General features: G+C 43.3%; 1 protein-coding gene and 1 pseudogene across 2 annotated transcripts in view; one reads left to right on the forward strand and one right to left on the reverse strand.

Moving 5' to 3' along the window:
- The window catches only part of LOC141132853 (aldo-keto reductase family 1 member C1-like), a 36783-nt gene extending 23818 nt beyond the window's left edge, over positions 1–12965 (reverse strand). For both annotated transcript variants that reach the window (XM_073621772.1, XM_073621773.1), the window contains exons 1-3: positions 12805–12965; positions 4595–4762; positions 358–474 (exon numbers count right to left, since the gene is read on the reverse strand). In XM_073621772.1, coding sequence (XP_073477873.1) covers positions 358–474; positions 4595–4762; positions 12805–12891 — 372 coding nt within the window. In that variant the 5' untranslated portion in view covers positions 12892–12965. The remainder of the gene's footprint in view (positions 1–357; positions 475–4594; positions 4763–12804) is intronic.
- Positions 10065–10281, forward strand: LOC141135839 (U2 spliceosomal RNA; annotated as a pseudogene).
- Positions 12966–20575: the final 7610 nt, after the last annotated feature.

Here is a 20575-nt window from a genome sequence, read left to right on the forward strand (position 1 = left end):
AAAACTCACGTTTTAATTTTTGCTTTTCATCTTGCATTATTCATTGAATAGCGCGACTTTTTGCTCTATTTATACATTTGTTTGGTGTAGTATAACACTTTTTAGTCGCAGCTCTTTTTTGTTTTTATTTATAGCGCAGTATTTTTATATCCAATATTTCAGAACTATCTAATGACATGGAAAATAATTATTTTTAGTTTTTTATTTAGTCTTTAGTCTCATTAAGAATATTAAAACATATATTTTGAATATCACAGAAAATAAAGTCAGAACAAAGAAAAATAATTTCTAATTGGTCACTGTTTTAAATGTAATCACCGTCATACAAGCCTGTATAAGGATGATGTGTGAACATACCTTAAATTCCACAGGGGTGTGGATTATGAAAAGATCCATGTAATCTAATCCAAGATCCTTTAGAGAGCTCTCCAGAGCCAGACGGACCCTTTCTGGGGCCTGATTATTACTCCACAGCTTGAAATTAAAAGTAAACAACAATAATTTGGTCAACAAAAGTGATATGAGGTTGTATAAAAGACCTGTAACAAATACTGTCCCCTGCCAGAATTTCTGTGTAGAAGCAGCAGTCTCTCTGCAGAGATCCCTGTCAAGGCAAAGTCACGGCTAGCAGAGGAAGCACAAGCTTTGTTAATTGCAGAGTGACAGTGTAGATCAGACGCAGCAGGAGTTTTGTTGAACCTCTGTAAAAAAACTACTGCTTTCACACAGAGAGCAAGAGTCATCCTCTTCATCTCTACTCAGGATGTGGATGCTTTCTAAAAAGAACCAACATTAAGACTTTGCACATCTTCTATTTTGATACACCTATGAAGTACCTAAGAAGCATTTAGCTAATTTAAACTGAAATTTTCATTAAACAGTCTAGGGGATGTCTTTTAAAGAGATATTGCTTGCAGAACTTTAAAAGGTGAGAGTTAATGGGCACGGGCAGAGGACACTTTTCTCCTAGTAAAAGGTAGCACAGTTTAGTTCTCACAGCTGGGGACCATGAGGTAGTTTGCAAAACAGTCCCCTGTCTCATGGCTGGGAACCATGAGATAACTTCAGAACAGTTAAAGTCTCACAGCTGGGGACCATGATACATGTCTCCTGTATGGTTAAAAGCTAAGTTCCCCTTTTTTTTTCTAAATTCCAGCTCCCCTATGTACCAATATAGCATTAATGTACTTTTTTTGCAAAAATATCAAAGCTTTCCATTAAATCTAAAGACACTTACTTCACATGTCCTCAACAATGTTTCTAAACGTATCCATTGCTTCTGCCTTACTTCTCGGTCAGGCTTTAGGTCATGACACAGGAAGGAGTTGACCAGCTGACCTCATTAGCACACACCTTGCATCATCCACCCTCCTACCTACCCACCCATTCTCAGCTGCATGTTTTTTAAAAGAAATGCAATCAATCAGTGATCACCCTTCTCACTAAATACACAATATACAATCAGATTGTATAGTGTATGGCCACCTTTATACACCTAAAATTACTAGCTGCGCTTTCAGTGCCATTAATTGTTAATGGCACACCAAACACTGATGGCAAACACACATTTTACCATGTGAAAAAAAGGGTGGCAGATGCTGCAAAACGCACAGTAAAAAACATGCAACCCACAAAATGCCAAAATGTCCCATAAGCCACATTTAGTGCAGCCCATTGAAATCAACAGGCTGCCCTAGGCGTACCAAAGGAAAAATTAGCCACAAAATGTGTGCTCCCACTATGCTAGATGTGAATGGGGCCTGAAAGTGAAATTGGTGCGTTACCACAAGAACGATGAGCCTCCATTCACATCTGTGCGTTTCCTTGCATTTCAGAAATGCGCTGCACCAAAAATCCCAGTAAAAAACGCACCAAACTCCGCACTAAAAAAAAGTTCTGAAGTTTCTTTGGAGCAATTGCTGTGTGTGGGGCAGCCCATTCAGGTGGATGGGCAGCCCTATGTGTGATGAGTGAAAATTCTCCAAATGCCTTCCCCCTTGCTAAAAAAGACAAAACAGAAAGGCATGTCGGAATGTGAGTTCCTGCTATGCAGAGATGTGAACGTGGTTTGACAGCTGAGTGTTTCTGTTCCCCTCCTATGTACTTGTATAAACATGGCCATACACTATGCATTCTGATTGTTAAAGGGGTTGTAAAGGTAAAAGTTTTTTCACCTTAATGCATTCTATGCATTAAGGTGAAAAAACTTCTGACAGAACCGCCGCCCCCAGCCCCCCCGTTTTACTTACCTGACGCCTCGAAAGTCAGCTTCGCGTTCCCGACATCTGTTCCTCCGCTCACCCTGGCCGCTGATTGGCTGCAGTGGATGGATTGAAAGCAGCGCAGCCATTGGCTCGCGCTGCTGTCAATCACATCCGATGACGCGGCGCGCCGGGGGGCGGGGCCGAGTGATACAGCGAGCGGCTATAGCCGCCGGCTGTATCACGGGAGCGCGCCCGCAAGCACTCACCACCGTGCGAGAGAGCTCGCATGAAGGTGGTAAATGCTTGCGGGGAGGAGCTGAGACAGCCGCCGAGGGACCCCAGAAGACCAGGTTCGGGGCCACTCTGTGCAGAACGAGCTGCACAGTGAAGGTAAGTATGACATGTTTGTTATTTTTAAAAAAAAAAAAAAACACCTTTACAACCCCTTTAACTGTGTATTTAGTGAGAATGGTAATCACTGATTGATTGCATTTCATTTAAAAAACGTGCAGCTGGGAATGGGTGGGTAGGTAGGAGGGTAAATGATGCGGGGTGTGTGCTAAAAGAAAAAAAAAGCAGGAACATACGTTCTTAGACTTCTGGGAGAATTCAGCTGTTGCAACTTATCAAAATGTCTTCATGTGAATATGTCAGTGTCATCTCTCCTAGTGGGTGGGTGTGTGTCTGTCTCACCTTCAATATAGAAGCATTGGCTTTATATGTTACATGTGAACGTCATAACCTCACAAAGACATAGAACATATTCATTTCTGCTAACATCAGCAATATGCTATACAAAAGGAGATACTAAGTCAGAGAGTCATATATGGAGTTTGATTGACAAGCTCACATGTATACTTGAAGTAATGTCATACAACCAAACATCTACTAACATGAACACATATTACCAATTTTAACTACATTAAGTAACTAATACTTATTAATATGACTGAGACTACGCTAAACTAACTTAACAGGATATAAACAAATATGTATTATTCCTCTAGCTACGTAGATACGTGTTTGTTTGTCTTCTCATGACATTCTATACCAAGATACCTTGTATGTCATTCTCATACACCAGAAACTTCCAGCAATACTCAGCTTTAGATGAAGAATCATATCAAATTAATTGATCAAGGTCATTCACACAAACTATATTTGTTATGACTAATCATAAAACCAAATATGTTTTGCAAGCTTGCCATGAATATAATATAACACCTATCAGTGCCAGATTATGACTTTGGAACCTGTGAAATCGTATGTCAAATCACACCGATGTGAACGGGAGCTAAAACTGCTAGCTAATCATGTTTTCCCTGGGATTAATTGCAACATTTAAAATAAAGCACACAGGCCCAGCTACACAGGATTTATTTATTCAGCATCATCAGTTTGCTATTTTTTTTTTTCGGTCCCACACAGTTTTCCAAATCATGTGGCTTGTCCTTGTCTACAAATGGAATCCCTAAAAAACAGAGCAGCTTCTAGAATCACCCTAAGATGACTCAAAGTGTATGAAAAATGTATTTTTTCAGTATGTTTGGCATCATGCCTCACTGTATACAATTTTCTTAAATCATTTTCATGAAGCTATTGAAAAGTTTCTTACCTGAAGATATTCTAGTAAAAACACTTCTTGTTGCATGCTGACAGCGCCTAGCTACTGCATTGCAATTAGGAGCAATCTTGACAGCCTGCCATGTGAGCTCCGTCAATTGACCATTGGGCACCTATAAGGTCTTTTAGATAGGCAGCTCAACAGCCAATTAAAAAATGAGCATGGCATGTGCAAAGTGTTGTTGCTATTTGCAAGGCAGTGGTTTAGCAGTGTCAGCTTGAAACAGTAAGTGCTGTAACGGGCAGGATATTCAGATAAGATAATAATTTCGAAAAAATATGTAACCATTAAATTTGCACATTGCCAAATATACTGGAAGAAACCATTAGGGTTTACATGCACTTAAAAAAGCACAGTCTACAACATGAAGTCAAATGAACACCAGGAGAGAAGCACTGCATTCGGGGACATTTTATTTATTAATTGATTAATCGAGTTTAATGTATTTACATATTTTTGTTAAGCAAGTCGAGCATGCAAAGAGTAATCACAAAGAAAAAAGAAAAAAAGAGAAAATAATGCAGGTCACATAAACCACAGATGACAAAAAACCACATGTAGGGAGGTTTTAATTATGTATCTTTTTCAATTGAATTTAATTTTTGGCTTTGTTTTTGTGCCACAAAGCTAGACATGCAGGATTATTGTATTTCTGCAATTGTATTTCTTTACAGTTAATTGGAGAAAATAGGTCTAACAGTCAGTTCAAATTGATGGCTGGAATTGAAGGTTTTTGCTTACACATGCAATTTTTTAGAACCTTTACCTTTCCAGTGTAGAAAATGTCCTCTCTCTTCACTGTTCCATCAGCAATCTTTGCATTGATAGCCCGCCCAACTTCCACCTCGTTGCCATAGATGAAAGCACAGTCAATATGACGATAGCCAACATTGATGGCCACCTTTGTAGCCTCCCCTGCCTGTTCTTTAGTGTACTGCAAAAAAAAAAAATGATAGATTATGAAAAAATTGTGTTTCAAAAGCTTAAGATGTCATAATGCCTCTAGAGGCAACCTTTTGAGCACAGTGTGCCGAAAAATGTTTTCAAAGAAATTGAGCGTGCCGATTTTATAACAAAAAAATGTCAACTTCACACTCTCAATCACGAAAAAGATTTTTTATAAAGTAAATGCTGTAAACGACTTTAGTAGTGAGAAATTAACATCCTGTACTCTCATGCCTCAGATCAGCCCCAATTCCTGCAACTCCACACCTCAGATCAGCCCCAATTCATACACCTTCACACCTCAGATCACTGCCCCCCTGCAAATCTGTTTCACCACTGTACCCCCCTGCTTATCTGTCCCACCACTGTAACCCCCTGCACATCTGCCCCACCACTGTACTACCCTGCACATCTGCCCCACCACTGTACTACCCTGTACATCTGCCCCACCACTGTAACCCCCTGCTCATCTGCCCCACCACTGTAACTCCCTGCTCATCTGCCCCACCACTGTAACCTCCTGCTCATCTGCCCCACCACTGTAACCCCCTGCTCATCTGCCCCACCACTGTAACCTCCTGCTCATCTGCCCCACCACTGTACCCCCTTTCTCATCTGCCCCACCAATGTACCCCCTTTCTCATCTGCCCCACCAATGTACCCCCTTTCTCATCTGCACATCTGTCTCACCTCTGTACCCTCCTGATCTTCTGCCCCACCTCTGTTCCCCCTGCTTTCCTGCCCCACCAATGTAACCCCCTGCTCATTTGTCCCACCAATATTCCTCCTTTCACATCTGCCCCACTGCTCTACCCCCCTGCTTTTCTGTCCCACCGCTGAACCCCCTTCTCATCTGCCCCAACACTAAACCCCCCTACTCATCTGGCCCAACACTGAACCCCCCTGCTCATCTGGCCCAACACTGAACTTCCCTTCTCATCTGGCCCAACACTGAACCCGCCTGTTCATCTGCGACAACACTGTACCCCCCTGCTCTTCTGTCCCACTGCTGAACCCCCTTCTCATCTCTTCCACCACTGTACCTCCCTGCACATCTGCCCCACTGCTGTGGTACCCTCCTGCTCATCTGTCCCACTTCTGTACAGGTGGGACAGATGAGAAGAGTAGAACTGCCCCCAATCTCTTCCCCATCACAAAAGCTGACGATCGCAGCTACAGCAATGTTAGAGAACCAAACAATGTTTGCCATCTTTTACAATGTGTGGGGGCACAGTGCCTCCCCCTTAGTGCAGGTGCAGCGTGGGGAACTCTGAAATTGAAATGCATTAGTGTCTCACTGACACTTCCCTGCGCTGCTCTGCTGATGGGGAGGGAGTCGAGTGGCGGCAAAAGAGGCTTTGTGTGCCGCTTGTGGCACCAGTCCTGGGGGTTGCCTACCTCTGGTTTAGGTAGCACGTTGTTACACACGCCATGCTTTGTAGTATGTGGTATGTGTGTGTTTTTGCAAATTGCAGTAATGCGCACAGTATCATGTCTGTTACCGCAGCACAACACTGTGAACAACAAAGTGGTTACAAAGTTATAAGCTTCCAGCCATGTAGTTACCCCTACAAAGACCAATTAGGATACCTAGGATACATCTTTCCTGATCCTTTTTTTTTTTTTTTTTTTTTTTTTTTGATGTAGCTAAATCCTGGCACCCTGTATCTCACTGAAAGGGATGCATTGCAATATATTTCTAATTGAAACTCAAATGCTCATATACAGCAGTGCACTGTGATGCACAGATGGGAATGTCAGGGCTATGAAAGAATAAAATAGAGAAGTGGCCCCATGGGATTGTCACCCCTGACACCCATTTGTTTTATAAATACATTTTACTCTTAATAGGGGGCTATGGTGATTGTTAAGTACATGACTCTCTTTGGCTGCTTTGCTGGTTCTTTCTGTTTTGTGTTTCAGGTGACAAGTTGCCTGCCGTTGCTAGGAAGATTTACCTTAGCTGCTGAGCACTGGATTGGTGACAAATCCTTTTGTGGGAAACACCTAGCCAATGAGTGTAACCTGTTACCTTCATCCTCTCCTGTCACTGGGCGGAGTCAGCATTTACCTCAGGTCTCTCAGCTGGACTCACCTCTGGATTTTCCTCAGCCTTCCTTTTGGATATTTTGACCTGCTCTCCCTCCATCCCCTTTGTTATTTCCCCTTCCCTTTGTTATTTCCCCTCGTCGCGGCCCCTCTTTATTAGGGTAATGTCGCCCACTTTGTGGGTGGACAGTGGTTGGTACGCTGTTACTTGATTTGTATAAGATATCGCGGCTTGAGTTTTAGTGACTAAGCATGTTGGTCTGTTATTGGTTAACAACAGTTCTGATTGATATTGAAGGTCTATCTTTTGGGTAATGTCGCCAACTTTGTGGGTGGACAGTGGTTGGTAAACTGTTATTTGGTTGATATAAGATATTGCTGCTTGAGTCTTAGTGACTAAGCATGTTGGTCTGTTAATGGTTAACAGCGGTTCTGTTTGGTATTAAAGGTTAAAGTTAATTTCATAATTTAAATTGTTTTAAACCCAATAAAGGGGCCGCGGCCTAAGCTTTTTCACAATCCTTGTTGTGTGTTTATTTTATATTTTAGGTATGTTCTTATGGTATGATGGGTGTTAATGGGGGTGTACAATCCCATGTTCTGTGTATGCGCATGTAGCATGTGAGCGAGCTCTCATGGTGAAATTCCACTTTCTACATATTGGCCTATTGATTCAGTTCTGGTTATTCATAGTAAAATAAGAGTATAAGGCCTCTTTCACACGGGGCAGATCAGTCATGATCCGCCCCGTGAACATCCGCTTGCTCAGCGGGGATAGCTCCGCCGATCCCCGCTGAGCAGGAAGATGACAGGTGCATCGCTGCACACTGTGCAGCGACGGACCTGTCAGAGCGCCGCTCTCCCCTATGGGGGGATCGGATGATGACGGTCCGTAGTGTCCGTCGTCATCCGATCCGATCCGAAAACGGAGGAAAAAGTAGGTTTTTCCTCCGTTACACTTTTCGGATCGGAGCGGGTCGGATGTCAGCGGACATGTCACCGCTGACATCCGACGCTCCATAGGGATGACTGTATGTCCGTTTTTCATCCGAAAACGGATGGATGAAAAACGGACATACGGATCATCCGTGTGAAAGAGGCCTAAGATTGTTGGAAAAATATTTACATTTGGAGAATCAGGCTACACTGATAATGAATTCTCTTTGCCTCTGAGAAATGTACCTGCTCATTTTCTGGAATCCCAATGATTTCAGCATGCTACAAGTGAAGCACCTGTCAAGGACAAGATGTACTTCTTGGGACACCATTCATGAAATTAAGGTGTACATTTGCACATTTCCTCACATTCCCGTACATAGTATTTAGGACAGCCCAATAATTTCAATGGGCTGCCTATGCACAAGAAGCGGGCAAAAAGGTGCCTGCACCATTTTAAACTTTGAGCGGCACCAAATAGCATGGTACTCCACCATGTGTTTTGGTGTGTGCAAACGCCCGTGCATTCGCAAAGAGAAGTGTGGGAAATGAAAATGACAAACACACATACTCACCTAGCTGGCTACAGCATCAGATCGATGCTGTAGCCAGCTAGGTGAGTATGTGTGTTTGTCATTTTCATTTCCCGCACTTCTCTTTGCTAATGCACGGGCGTTTGCTCCTGTCTAAGGCGGCTGACTGCTATAGTAAAACCTGCATATGCCTTATCATTATAAGGCACACGTGAGTGGATTGAAGTTTGCCTGTGTACCTTGGTATCCTAACTATTGCGCAATGATTGTTTTTTTCTCTTATCTGCCTGTTTATGATTCTCACATTGGTTGTGAATAGAAGCAAAAAGCACATTGTTACTATGAAGGTCAATGAGCACCTTGATTAAGCAAGTGTTTTTAAACAGCTTTGCTAGTGATCAAAAGCTCTATACCAATCAGGATTCTACACCTGTATAATTGAACCTTCTGAATACATCCCTATATATTTATTTTTATGTGGATTTTTTATGTGAATTTTTTTACACATTTGGTGTCACAAATTTTTTATAATTTTACACTATTTTGATTGCTGGATTTTTTAGGAATTTTTACTCACCACTGGATTTATTTGACTATTTATATTTATATTTATTCTTATATATTCATTTTCATGCACATTGTGAAGCGCTTCAAATATCATTATTTATTCTTTTTAAGTGACTCTGAAAACACTCTCTTTTGATAGCAGCCTCACTTGGTTTTATGTGTAATTATCAGCTATTTAGCATCACAGCGCTTTGTGTTTTATATATACGTTTGCACACACCAAAACACTTGGTGGAGTACCATGCTATTTGGTGTTCCCCTCCCCTTCTACACCAAGAACTGAATGATCAAAGACAGTTTATCACTTAGTTCTCAGGTCCACTCTGAGCACAGAGCAGTGACTGTCAGCTTTTTGTGTGCTGCGAGAAAGTGTGCGCTTTTGTACCCGTTGCCATAACGCAACAAGTGTGAATGAAGCCTGTAATGTTTCATATATTATATAACAACTGCTGTACATATGTACTTTCATTAATACACACCCTTTGAACCTACACCACTGTGCAATTTATTATCTGAATTCTGTCAAAGGTCTTGGTCTCTGAAGAACAATCACTTTTCCTGTTATTTTCTTCTGAATTGGAATTTTGAATGGGAATACATGTGGTTTCAGAGACGCCCCTATTCTCTTGAATGGATTGTGTTTGGTGCAACACAAGGTACAATTTTCACCACATTGCAGCGGTGAGTACTGACATGCAATGGTTAGTACTAACATGTGTAGCAGGTGCCTCCCTCTGTCACCCGCGACCCCGCCAAGCTGGCCGCCGTGATGTACACAGACTTTCCAGCCTGAAAGAGGGAGAGAGTTGCCTGTCAGTTCCTGCATGGGTTTTTCACCCCCCCCCCCCCACTCACTGACTCACACAGAGCTGTTCACTCTGCAGCCTCGCATGTTGGCAGGAGAGGAGCCAATTAATGATACAGTTACAGCAGCCAATCAGAGGGACTGTACTAAGCTGCAGGAAGCAGCTGCAAAGCGCTCTGGAATATGAAGTCTCAGCACAGAGCAGCCTCACTGACTTTTAAAGAGGCAGGACTACAAATGCCAGCATTCTCTGCTGGCAGGAAAGGAGAGACTCCATTTTGATTCTTAGAGGAGAGAGCAGTCAGCACAAGGTGGAGGAATAGATCAGACCTGAGTGAGAGGTGCCGTCTCTCAGGTGATCTCCCCAACGTGATTTGGCTTCTGCCGCCAGTTGGGACATCTCGGCTTCTCGGCCTTTTGGCTGAGATCAAGTGTAGTATCTGTTCTTATCGGTTGCCAGAGGAGGCGCTGTGTTACTCCCAAAGGGGAGGGCTATTCAAATCTGATGGTGTAACTGTACCTGGACGGCCTGTCTTGGTAGGGGCCACATTAAGGCGCTCTTAGGCTATAGAGGCCAATGATGGTCATATCCGAGCAGGCTTGAAGGGTGCTCTTGCTGAGGATAGGTGCTGCATTTGGTCTGGCCAAAGGGCTGGGTTTGACCACTGGGTTTGACCACTTTTCACTCTCTTCTCCACTTCCTTCTCCCCCACTTTCTTTTATTTAAACCCATGTTTGTCACTTTTTGTATTTTTATGTTTTTTACACCGTTTTTGCATGTGTGACTAGTAGGGTGTAGGCCTGCCCTGAAAGTCCTGGGAGAGGGTGGACATGGCCTTCTGGCTTGGTTCGCCCTCTCTTATGGGGTCTCCCTTCGGTACTTGTTCTTGGGTGGGTCTGTTTTGGCAGACCCGCTCCAGAGAAAGGGATCCATCTGGTTTCGGCCAGATGGACCAAGTGTAAAGTACCCCAGTCCCCGTATGGAGCCTCATGCCCTAAGGGATCAGGGCAAGGCCCTGTGATTTTAGAGGGCTTGTGTACACCTGTTGCACGTTTTTGTGTTTCACTCTTTATGTGTGTGCACATTTTTTTGGCACCGGGTGAAGTTTTTGAGTGTGTTTCACATGCTGTGGGCTTTCAAATAAAAAAAAAACATGTGTTTATGGGTATTTACTTATTTTATAAGATTTACCCACAATCCCATGTTTTTCTCACACAGTTAAGTCAGAGAAACTGATTCTGTTGCAAAGGTACTGTTATATTCAAGCTAAATTATATATGTCTAGGCTATATGTTATAACATAATAATGTATTATTTATCTATTTACTGTGAAATTACTGGTTGGAAGTTATAACTTCAAACTTTAGTAATTTGTCCGTTAAGTCACCTGCTTGAGTACAGATTTAGAAAAGATAGTAAATGAACTTAAAAACAATATATAATAATTACTTGTATATTACTTACGGTAATTAACCCCTGGCCAATTCTGAGACTTCTCTCCTACTAGAACATTACTCAGAATCCCAAATATATATATATATATATATACACACACACACATATATATATATTATATGTGTGTGTGTATGTGCATTTTTTTTTTTTTTTGTAGACACCCTAGGGAATAAAATGGTGATTGTTGCAACTTTTTATGTCACACAGTATTTGCGCAGCAATTTTTTTAAATGCCTTTTTTGGAGAAAAAACGTTTCATGAATAAAAAAAAAAAAAAGAATACTAAGGTTAGCCCGATTTTTTTTTTTTTTTTGTATAATGTGAAAGATGGAGTTACGCTGAGTAAATAGATACTTAACATGTCACCCTTTTAAATTGCGCACACTTGTTTAAATGGCGCAAAACTTCAGAACTTATAAATCTCCATAGGTGACGCTTTCAAATTTTTTACAGGTTACATGTTTAGTGTTAGAGAGGAGATCTAGTGCTAGAATTATTGTGCTCACTCTAACGATCGCGGCGTATGTACCTGTGAGTATCTGGCTCTGATACTAGCCAGTGCATTACCAGTCACTGACCTCACCGGACGTCCCTGCTGCATATGCAGTGGGTGTGTGGGACAGCTTATCTAAGAGGTTAAGCCATTGTATTCTGATTTGAATAAAGTGTTTAAAGTTTGGCCTGTGGTGTCAGGGGACAGTAGATAGAGGCCTGACACAAAGTGGGTCATTCCTCTGCTCTCCTCCTGCCTGGACTCATAAAGCCGACCTGAGTAAAGGTAACCAATCCGATTTAAAGTGTCATAGTGTGCTTTATTTGCCATTAAAGTGTGCCTCTGCTCTTGGGGACATTCTAAGGTTTGGAATCCCTGAAAGTAGCTTGAATATAGGATTGAGAGCTATATTGCTCTTAAATCTCAGTTATTGCTCTCTAGTTGATTACTTGAATATATACTATTACTGTCTGTTATTCTTCCACAGAAATATTTCAATAAAGACAATTCCTGTGTTTTATTTTAATGTGTGTGTTTCTCATTGGTCATTGCACTTACACTATTGCCAGGTGTGCCAGAGGAGGCTGAGGTGGTTTTTAGGGTTGAAAAGGCAGAGTAACGGACTGAACAAACAAAAGCAGCTCCTTCGGGGGTATCGCTACACATGCAACTGGTAAAACTCCAGTTCAACCGCCCGTTTTTACAACCCTCCTGGCCACTGTGTAAACTCAGCCTTATGCCCGTACACGCGATGGATTTTTTCCGACGGATGTTGGCTCAAATTGTCTTGCATACACACAGTCACACAAATCTTGTCGGAAATTCCGAACGTCTAGAACGTGGTGACGTACAACACATACGACGAGCCGAGAAAAATGAAGCTCAATAGCCAGTGTGGCCCTTCTGCTTGATTCCGAGCATGCGTGGAACTTTGTGCGTCGGAATTGTGTACACACAATCGGAATTTACGACAACGGATTTTGTTGTCGGAAAATTTGAGATCCAAATTTTGTGTGACGGAAATGCCGACGGAAAATGTCCGATGGAGCCTACACACGGTCGGAATTTCCGACAACAAGCTCCCATGGAACATTTTCCGTCGGAAAATCCGACCATGTGTATGGGGCATTACTGTTATGTTTTATTTTTTAATACATTTGGTTTCATAGGAAAAGAAAAGTCTGCATCCTACCTGTTCGGGGGCATAGGTACCGAACCCGATCACTGGCATCTTGTGCCCATCGTTCAGAACCACATAGGAGTCTGGTTTTAGGGCCATTGTCTGTGTCTGCTTCCTATCTTGCACGCTGACTTCTTTGCTAGTTATGTATTTGACTTTATTCCATCTCTAACCCCTCCTCCTGGTCGGCCTGTAATCTGCACATGCTACGGAGAGTTTAACCACTTGTTGGCAATCACCTCATTTGCTGCACATCAGTTTAGCTTATTGAAAATAAGAGGACTGCCAGCACAGGGTTAAACATTCACATTTTCTTTGTAGTCTAGCCCTTATAGTGCAGACTGATAGATCTCGGCAGCAGTCAATCACAAACAATGTAGCAATGACACCTGTGACATCCAGAGGGGACAGAGTATTTTGCAGTGTCACAATGACTTTACTTATATCACGTTTGCAGTGGAATTACAATGCAACGCACCAAAGGTCTCAGTAAAATTGATTTTCAAATAAATATGTGTGCGTGTATATGCATGTTTATATGCGTTCAGAGTTTGAGCATAAACGCATTTTACTGGCCAGAATATCCATTTATTGTGGCCATTGGAATACATTTACGCACATACATCAGCTTTTATGCACATTTAGACGCGCTTGCACCTGTATAAGCATTTTTTTTCTGCCAAAAGGTTCTCTCAGAATGTATCTTTGATTAAAGTCCTTAGATGGGATGACCGCATTCATTTTTCAGCTTTTCTCCCCTGAATTTTGGTGATTCTTCCAGTAACACACTTCCCGTTCTAGGGTGGAAAATGCTCACTCGCTGCACTGTATCTACAGTACCTTGAAAAAATATTCATACCCCTTGAAATTTTCCACAGTTTGTCATGTTACAACCAAAAATGTAAATGTGTTTTATTGGGATTTTAGGTGATAAACCAACACAAAGTGGCACATAATTGTGAAGTGGAAGGAAAATGATAAATGGTTTTCAAAATGTTTTAAAAATAAATATGTGAAAAGTGTGGGGTGCATTTGTATTCAGGCCCCTTGAGTCAATACTTTGTAGAACCACCTTTCACTGCAATTACAGCTGCAGGTCTTTTTGGGGATGTCTCTACCACCTTTGCACATCTAGAGAGTGACATTTTTGCCAATTCTTTGCAAAATAGCTCAAGATCTGTCAGATTGGATGGAGAGCGTCTGTGAACAGCAATTTTCAAATCTTGCCACAGATTCTCAATTGGATTTAGGTCTGGACTTTGACTGGGCCATTCTAACACATGAATATGCTTTGATCTAAACCATTCCATTGTAGCTCTGGCTGTATGTTTAGGGTCGTTGTCCTGCTGGAAGGTGAATCTCCCCCCCCAGTCTCAAGTCTTGTGCAGACTCTAATGCCGCGTACATACGATTGGACTTTCTGGCATACTTGGTCTGGCAGACTTTCCGACGGACTTTGTCCGCCAGGTGCGCCGGACTTAAAAATGGACGGACTTGCCCACACACACGACCGGACTTTCCGGCTGGCTAGGTCCGCCCGTCTTTCCGATGGACTTTCGCCGGAGTTACGGCGGACTTTCAGAATGAACGGACTTGCCCACACACACGGACAAGTCCGTTCATTTTGAACATAACTCAGGTATGACGGGACTAGAAAAGGAAGTCAATCTTGCCGCTTTTATCGGCGAGATTGACACCTTGCGAGCCCCGTCGTGGGTCATACCAGGCCCTTAGGTCTGGTATGGATTTTAAAGGGAACCCCCTACACCGAAAAAACGGCGTGGGGTCCCCCCTAGAATCCATACCAGACCCCGATCTGAGCACGCAGCCCGGCCGGTCAGGAAAGGGGGTGGGGACGAGCGAGCGCCCCCCTCCTGAACCGTATTAGGCCGCATGCCCTCAACATGGGGGGCGGGTGCTTTGGGGGAGGGGGAGCCCTGCGGGGCCCCCCCACCCCAAAGCACCTTGTCCCCATGTTGATGAGGACAAGGGCCTCTTCCCGACAACCCTGGCCGTTGGTTGTCGGGGTCTGTGGGCGGGGGGCTTATCGGAATCCGGGAGCGCCCTATACTAAGAGGGCCCCCAGATCCCGACCCCCCACCCTATGTGAATGAGTATGGGGTACGTGGTACCCCTACCCATTCACCTACGGAAAAAGTGTCAATAATAAAACACACTACACAGGTTTTTAAAATAATTTATTAAACAGCTCCGGGGGGGGTCTTCCTCCGGCAGACGCAGGGCGCCCCCTCCCCCAAAGCACCCACCCCCCATGTTGAGGGCATGCGGCCTGGTACGGTTCAGGAGGGGGGGGAGCGCTCGCTCATCCCCACCCCCTTTCCTGACCGGCCGGGCTGCGTGCTCGGATCGGGGTCTGGTATGGATTCTAGGGGGGACCCCACGCCGTTTTTTACGCCGTTCCCTTTAAAATCCATACCAGACCTAAGGGCCTGGTAAGCCCCGCGCTCGCCGCAATAGGAAAATTTGTTTTTCCTATTGCAGCGAGCGCGAAATGCAATACCCTGCCCTTGTGTCGTATCTGGTCCGTTGGACCAGCATACAGACGAGCGGGCTTTCCGTCGGACCAGCACACAGACGAGCGGACTTTCCGTCAGAAACTGAGTCCGACGGAAAGATTTAAAACGTTTCAAATCTAGGTCCGGCGGACTTTTGGAAAAAAGTCCGCCGGAACCTACACACGGTCGGATTGTCCGGCGGAAAGTCCGCTCGTGTGTACGCGGCATAACGGGTTTTCTTCTAAGATTGCCCTGTATTTGGCTCCATCCATCTTCCCATAAACTCTGACCAGCTGCTGAAGAAAAGCATCCCCACAACATGCTGCCAACCACCATGTTTCACAATGGGAATGGTGTGTTCAGGGTGATGGGCAGTGTTAGTTTTCCGCCACATATAGCGTTTTGCTATGTGTGTACCAGCGCACACCAAAACATCTGTCACACACAAATTTGGTTGAAATGTTTTCTAATGCAGTTAAAATGTTTGTTAAGGAGGTTGAAATGTTTTCTGATGCGGTTGAAATGTTTATTAACCACTTCCCGCCTGCCAGCCATCATATGACGTCCTTGACTTTGTATATGCCTGCAGCTACAGGCATCATTCAGATATCGTCTTTTCCAGCTGGTGATTGCCTACACCATCAGAATGATAATAGCGGCTGTCCTGCCGCTCGAGCGTTCTTACGGGCAGCGAGAGGGGACATCCCCCCCCTTTCCGCCGCCCTCCAGTGCTTCTACCGACTTACCGCTGCCATCGGTGAGTCGGACATAGGATCCGCCGGCCCCGGATGTTTCCCATAGAGATTTCCAGCAGACCAGATGGTTGCCGGAGTCTCTATGATCGTTCGGAGGCCGAGCGCGATGTTATGATGCCACGCCTGGCCTCTGCATTCAAACAAATGGTGCCACCTCGGCTGGAAAGCTGAGATTGTTTTTTTATTTTTTTTTATTTCAGGCTTCCCAGCCTAGAGGTGAGATGTGGGGTCTTATTGGCCCCATATCTCACTGTAAAGAGGATCGATCATGCCATATTCCTATTACAAGGGATAAGTGACAAAAAAAAAAAAACCTTTTTTTTTTTAAGCCCGGGTTCACACTAGAATGCGCTGCGGACCGCACAGGAGCGCTGTGCGTCCCTGTTCACCGTTTCAGGGACGAATCAGGGCCGATTCTATGCCTGAATTCGGCCCTGAAACGCAGCCAAAGACGCACAGCGTTTTTGTGCAGTGCGCACCGCAGCCGTCCCGGAGATATGTGAACCGGCTCCATAGCCAGTCACATTCTCCTGCTATGCGAATATCTAATTCGCATAGGTGTGAACCCGGGCTAAAGTGTCAAACTAAAAAAAAAAAAAGTCAAATTAACAAGCGCCCCTGTCCCCGTGTGCTCGCACGCAGAAGCGAACGCATACGTAAGTCCTGCCCATGAAATCGGTGTTCAAACCACATATGTGAGGTATCACCGCAAACGTTAGAGCAAGAGCAATAATTCTAGCCCTAGACCTCTTCTGTAACTCAAAACATGTAACCAGTAAGAAAATTTAAAGCGTCGCCTATAGGGATTTTTAAGAGCTGAAGTTTGGCGCCATTCCATGAGCGTGTGCAGTTTTGAAGTATGACATGTTAGGTATCTATTTACTCGGCGTAACTTCATCTTTCACATTATGCAAAAATAATTGGGCTAACTTTACTGTTTTTTTATTTTTATTTAAAGCATAAAAATGTTTATTAATTCAGTTGAAATGTTTTCTGATGCGGTTGAAATCTTTTCTAACGCAGTTAAAATGTTTATTAATACGGTTGAATTTTTTTTAATGGGGTTGAAATGTTTTCTAATGCAGTTGAAATGTTTTCTAGTATGGTTGAAATGTTTATTAATGCGGTTGAAATATTTTCTAATGCAGTGTAAATGTTTATTAATGCGGTTGAAATGTTTTTTAATGCGGTTGAAATGTTTATTAATGCAGTGGAAGGAGGCACTGATATATAGAATTGGTGGGCACTGATAAGCGGAACTGATAGGTGGCACTGATAGGTGGCACTGACAGGCAGCACTGACGATGAGGTACTGACAGGTGTTACTGCTGGGCACTAATTGGCACTGTGATGGGCACTGATTGACACTGTGGTGGACTCTGGCACTGTGGTGGGCACTGATTGGCACTTTGATTGGCACTGACAGACATTATTGATGGGGCTCTGACTGGCAGCTGATGGGCACATATAATGGGGGCTGTGCTGATAATAATTGTGCCGCGTGATCGGCTCTTTACCGAGATTGGAGTGGCACTTTCATATGACGTCAACCCAGAATAAGAGGAGATCCCGCCCGCCATCATTTCCCTATACAACAGGAGGGAGGTGGTTAATATCCATATCTTGTCTTGTCCTGCTGCGTGTCCTGAGGAAGCACAAAGCGAAACGCATAGATACACAGGGACTCATCCCATTGCTTAGCTACCTGGAACATTACTTTCTTTTGACATATTATATTATCTCTGTAAGATGCATTTATGCACATTTTTATCTGTGGTACATTACATATGGCCTCTGTTTTATTCTGTTTTAGTAAAATAAAACTATTTGGTTTTACACTATTAGTGTCCCAGCTGCCTATAAAGTCCGACCAGGTTCTTTTGTTTTCTGTTTTGTCTCTTTACATACATATACACGGATGTGGCAGTGGAGTGTTCTACTCTGTTCTTCAAATTAAGTTACTTAAAAATGTCCATAGACAGAGGAGGTCTAGTGCTAGAATTATTGCTCTCGCTCTAATTGTTCTGTCTCTGGGACAGATAGCTAAACCTGCTTATCCCAATAACTTTAGATACCATATTTCTTTGATCTTAGTTTTATTAGAACAAGCCAGGTGAAACTACAAAAATAACAGAAATAGACCTCAATAAGTATAATATTGCATACAATAAGGCATACATTGCATAAACAACGATATACAGTACAAGATGAGATAATAAAAACATACTTTTTAAGTTCTCTAAGGGGTGATGACGATAGATTGAGAAAGATTGAGAAAGACATGTGTTGCTTCCTGCAATGTGTTGAAAAGAATGGTGACTGGTTCACTTCCTGTTAAGATTCTACCCAGAATTCCCTGCTTGCTGACAACTTCCTATAATTACACTTACAATAAAACAAATAAACAGAACTGCAGCAATACCAAAAAGGAATGCTATATGGAGCCTGCACACCACATATGATTGTCTTAATTAAATTACATATTTTGCATGTAAATTTAACAACACAGGTACAAATAATCAGCAAGACATCTGGTGGACAGAACACTCCCCGCCTGACATCAAGTGATGTCACTAACAGAGTCCTCCGTAGAGAGCAACAGAATAAGTTCGGTCACTGGTCTCAAGAATACTTTAACCTCATTCTGTTGAAAGATCTTTACCTCGACCTTATGGACACGATTATCCTTGCTTGGCAGTACTTTGGTGATCAAACCTAAAGGCCACATATTCCTTAGTGCCTGGCAATCTTTCAAGAGCACAACATCATCAGGTTTAAGATTAGGCTTTTCAGTGTGCCACTTTCTCCTTACTTGTAGAGTAGATATATATTGTTCCCTCCACCGGTTCCAGAAGGTATTGGCAAGGGTTTGTACTTGTCTCCATTGACATTTGTAAAGGTCCTTCTCAAAAAACTCTCAAGCTGGACCACCGGCAAGACAAGTATTTTGCGAGAGAAACATGGCAGGTGTGAGGACTACTGGATCTTCAGAGTCATTTGAAATGGAGGTCAAAGGTCTGGCGTTAATGATAGCTGTAACCTCTGCCATAAATGTCACTAAACATGAGTGAGTAAGCCTTGCGGTTCCTACTTGTAGGAAGATAGAGTCAAGAATTCTGCGGGCTATGCCTATCATCCTCTCCCAAACACCTCCCATGTGAGAAGAGTGAGGTGGGTTGAAGATCCACGTGCAGTCTTGTTCACTCAGGTATCTTTCTACTCTGAGAAAATCCAAGTTAGAGGGAATTTGAAGTTCTTTTACTGCTCCCACAAAGTTAGACCCTCTATCAGAGCGAATAAGTTTTACTGGGCCTCTGATTGCAATTAGTTCCGCTAACTCTGTAGCTAATACTGCAGCATAAAGTTCCAGCCTGGGTATGGAGTGTTCAGGAAGTGGTGCAAATTTTGCTTTCCCCATTACAAACCCTATGTGGCATTGTCCTTTAGTGTCTATGGTTTTCAGGTAGGCTACAGCAGCAATTGCTTTAACAGAAGCAAGATGACAGAAAAGCATATGGGCATGGAATTTTAAGGTTGGATAGAGCTGTGAGTCCTTCCACTCTAGCCATAGGTTCTTCCTGTCGGCAGGGAGAGGGTGGTCCCAATCTAACGACTCACAGGTTAAGTCTCTAAGTAGTACCTTACCCTGGATGGTGACAGGTGCTGCAAAGCCTAAGGGATCATACAGGCTGTTTATGGTAGACAGGACACCTCTACGGGTAAAAGGTATTTCTTCTGTGTTTGCTTGGGAAGTAAACGTGTCAGATCTTAAGTCCCAAAGAAAACCAAGGCTGTGTTGCATGGGAAGTGAGTCTATACCCAGATCTAAGTCCTTTAACTCGTTAGAATGATCTTGGACAGGAAGGGCTTCTAAAACTTCTCTACTGTTGGAAGCAATCATGTGGAGTCTTAAGTTGGAACAAGCAAGCATTGCCTGAGTTCTTTTGAGGAGACTGATTGCGGCTTTATTTGTGGGTAGTGATTTCAAGCAATCATCTACATAGAAATCCTTGTCCACAAACTGTCTGACATCTGACCCATACTCTAATTCTCCCACTCTAGCAGAGTGTCTGAGGCCATATATAGCAACTGCAGGGGAAGGACTGTTGCCAAATATGTGTACCCTCATGCGGTATTCTGTGATGTCTCCAGAGGGGTTGTTGTCCCTGAACCAGAGAAACCTCAGAAAGTTACGGTGTTCTTCTTTAACAAGAAAGCAATAGAACATTTGTTGTATGTCTGCCATGAATGCGACTGAATCTTTGCCAAAGCGAATAAGTACTCCTAATAGTCTGTTGTTCAGGTCAGGGCCAGAGAGAAGGACATCATTTAGAGAGACACCCTCATTTTGGCGCTGGAATTGAACACCACTCTAATCTGCCCTGGCTTCTTAGGGTGATAGACCCCAAATATGGGTAAATACCAACATTCCTCTGAGTCTTTGAGATTTGGGGCTATCTCAGCATGACCATTCTGGAATATTTTCTCCATGAAGGAAAAGAAATGTTCTTT

This window comes from Aquarana catesbeiana, linkage group LG03 (assembly GCF_042186555.1).
Source record: "Aquarana catesbeiana isolate 2022-GZ linkage group LG03, ASM4218655v1, whole genome shotgun sequence".
Taxonomy (NCBI): domain Eukaryota; kingdom Metazoa; phylum Chordata; class Amphibia; order Anura; family Ranidae; genus Aquarana; species Aquarana catesbeiana.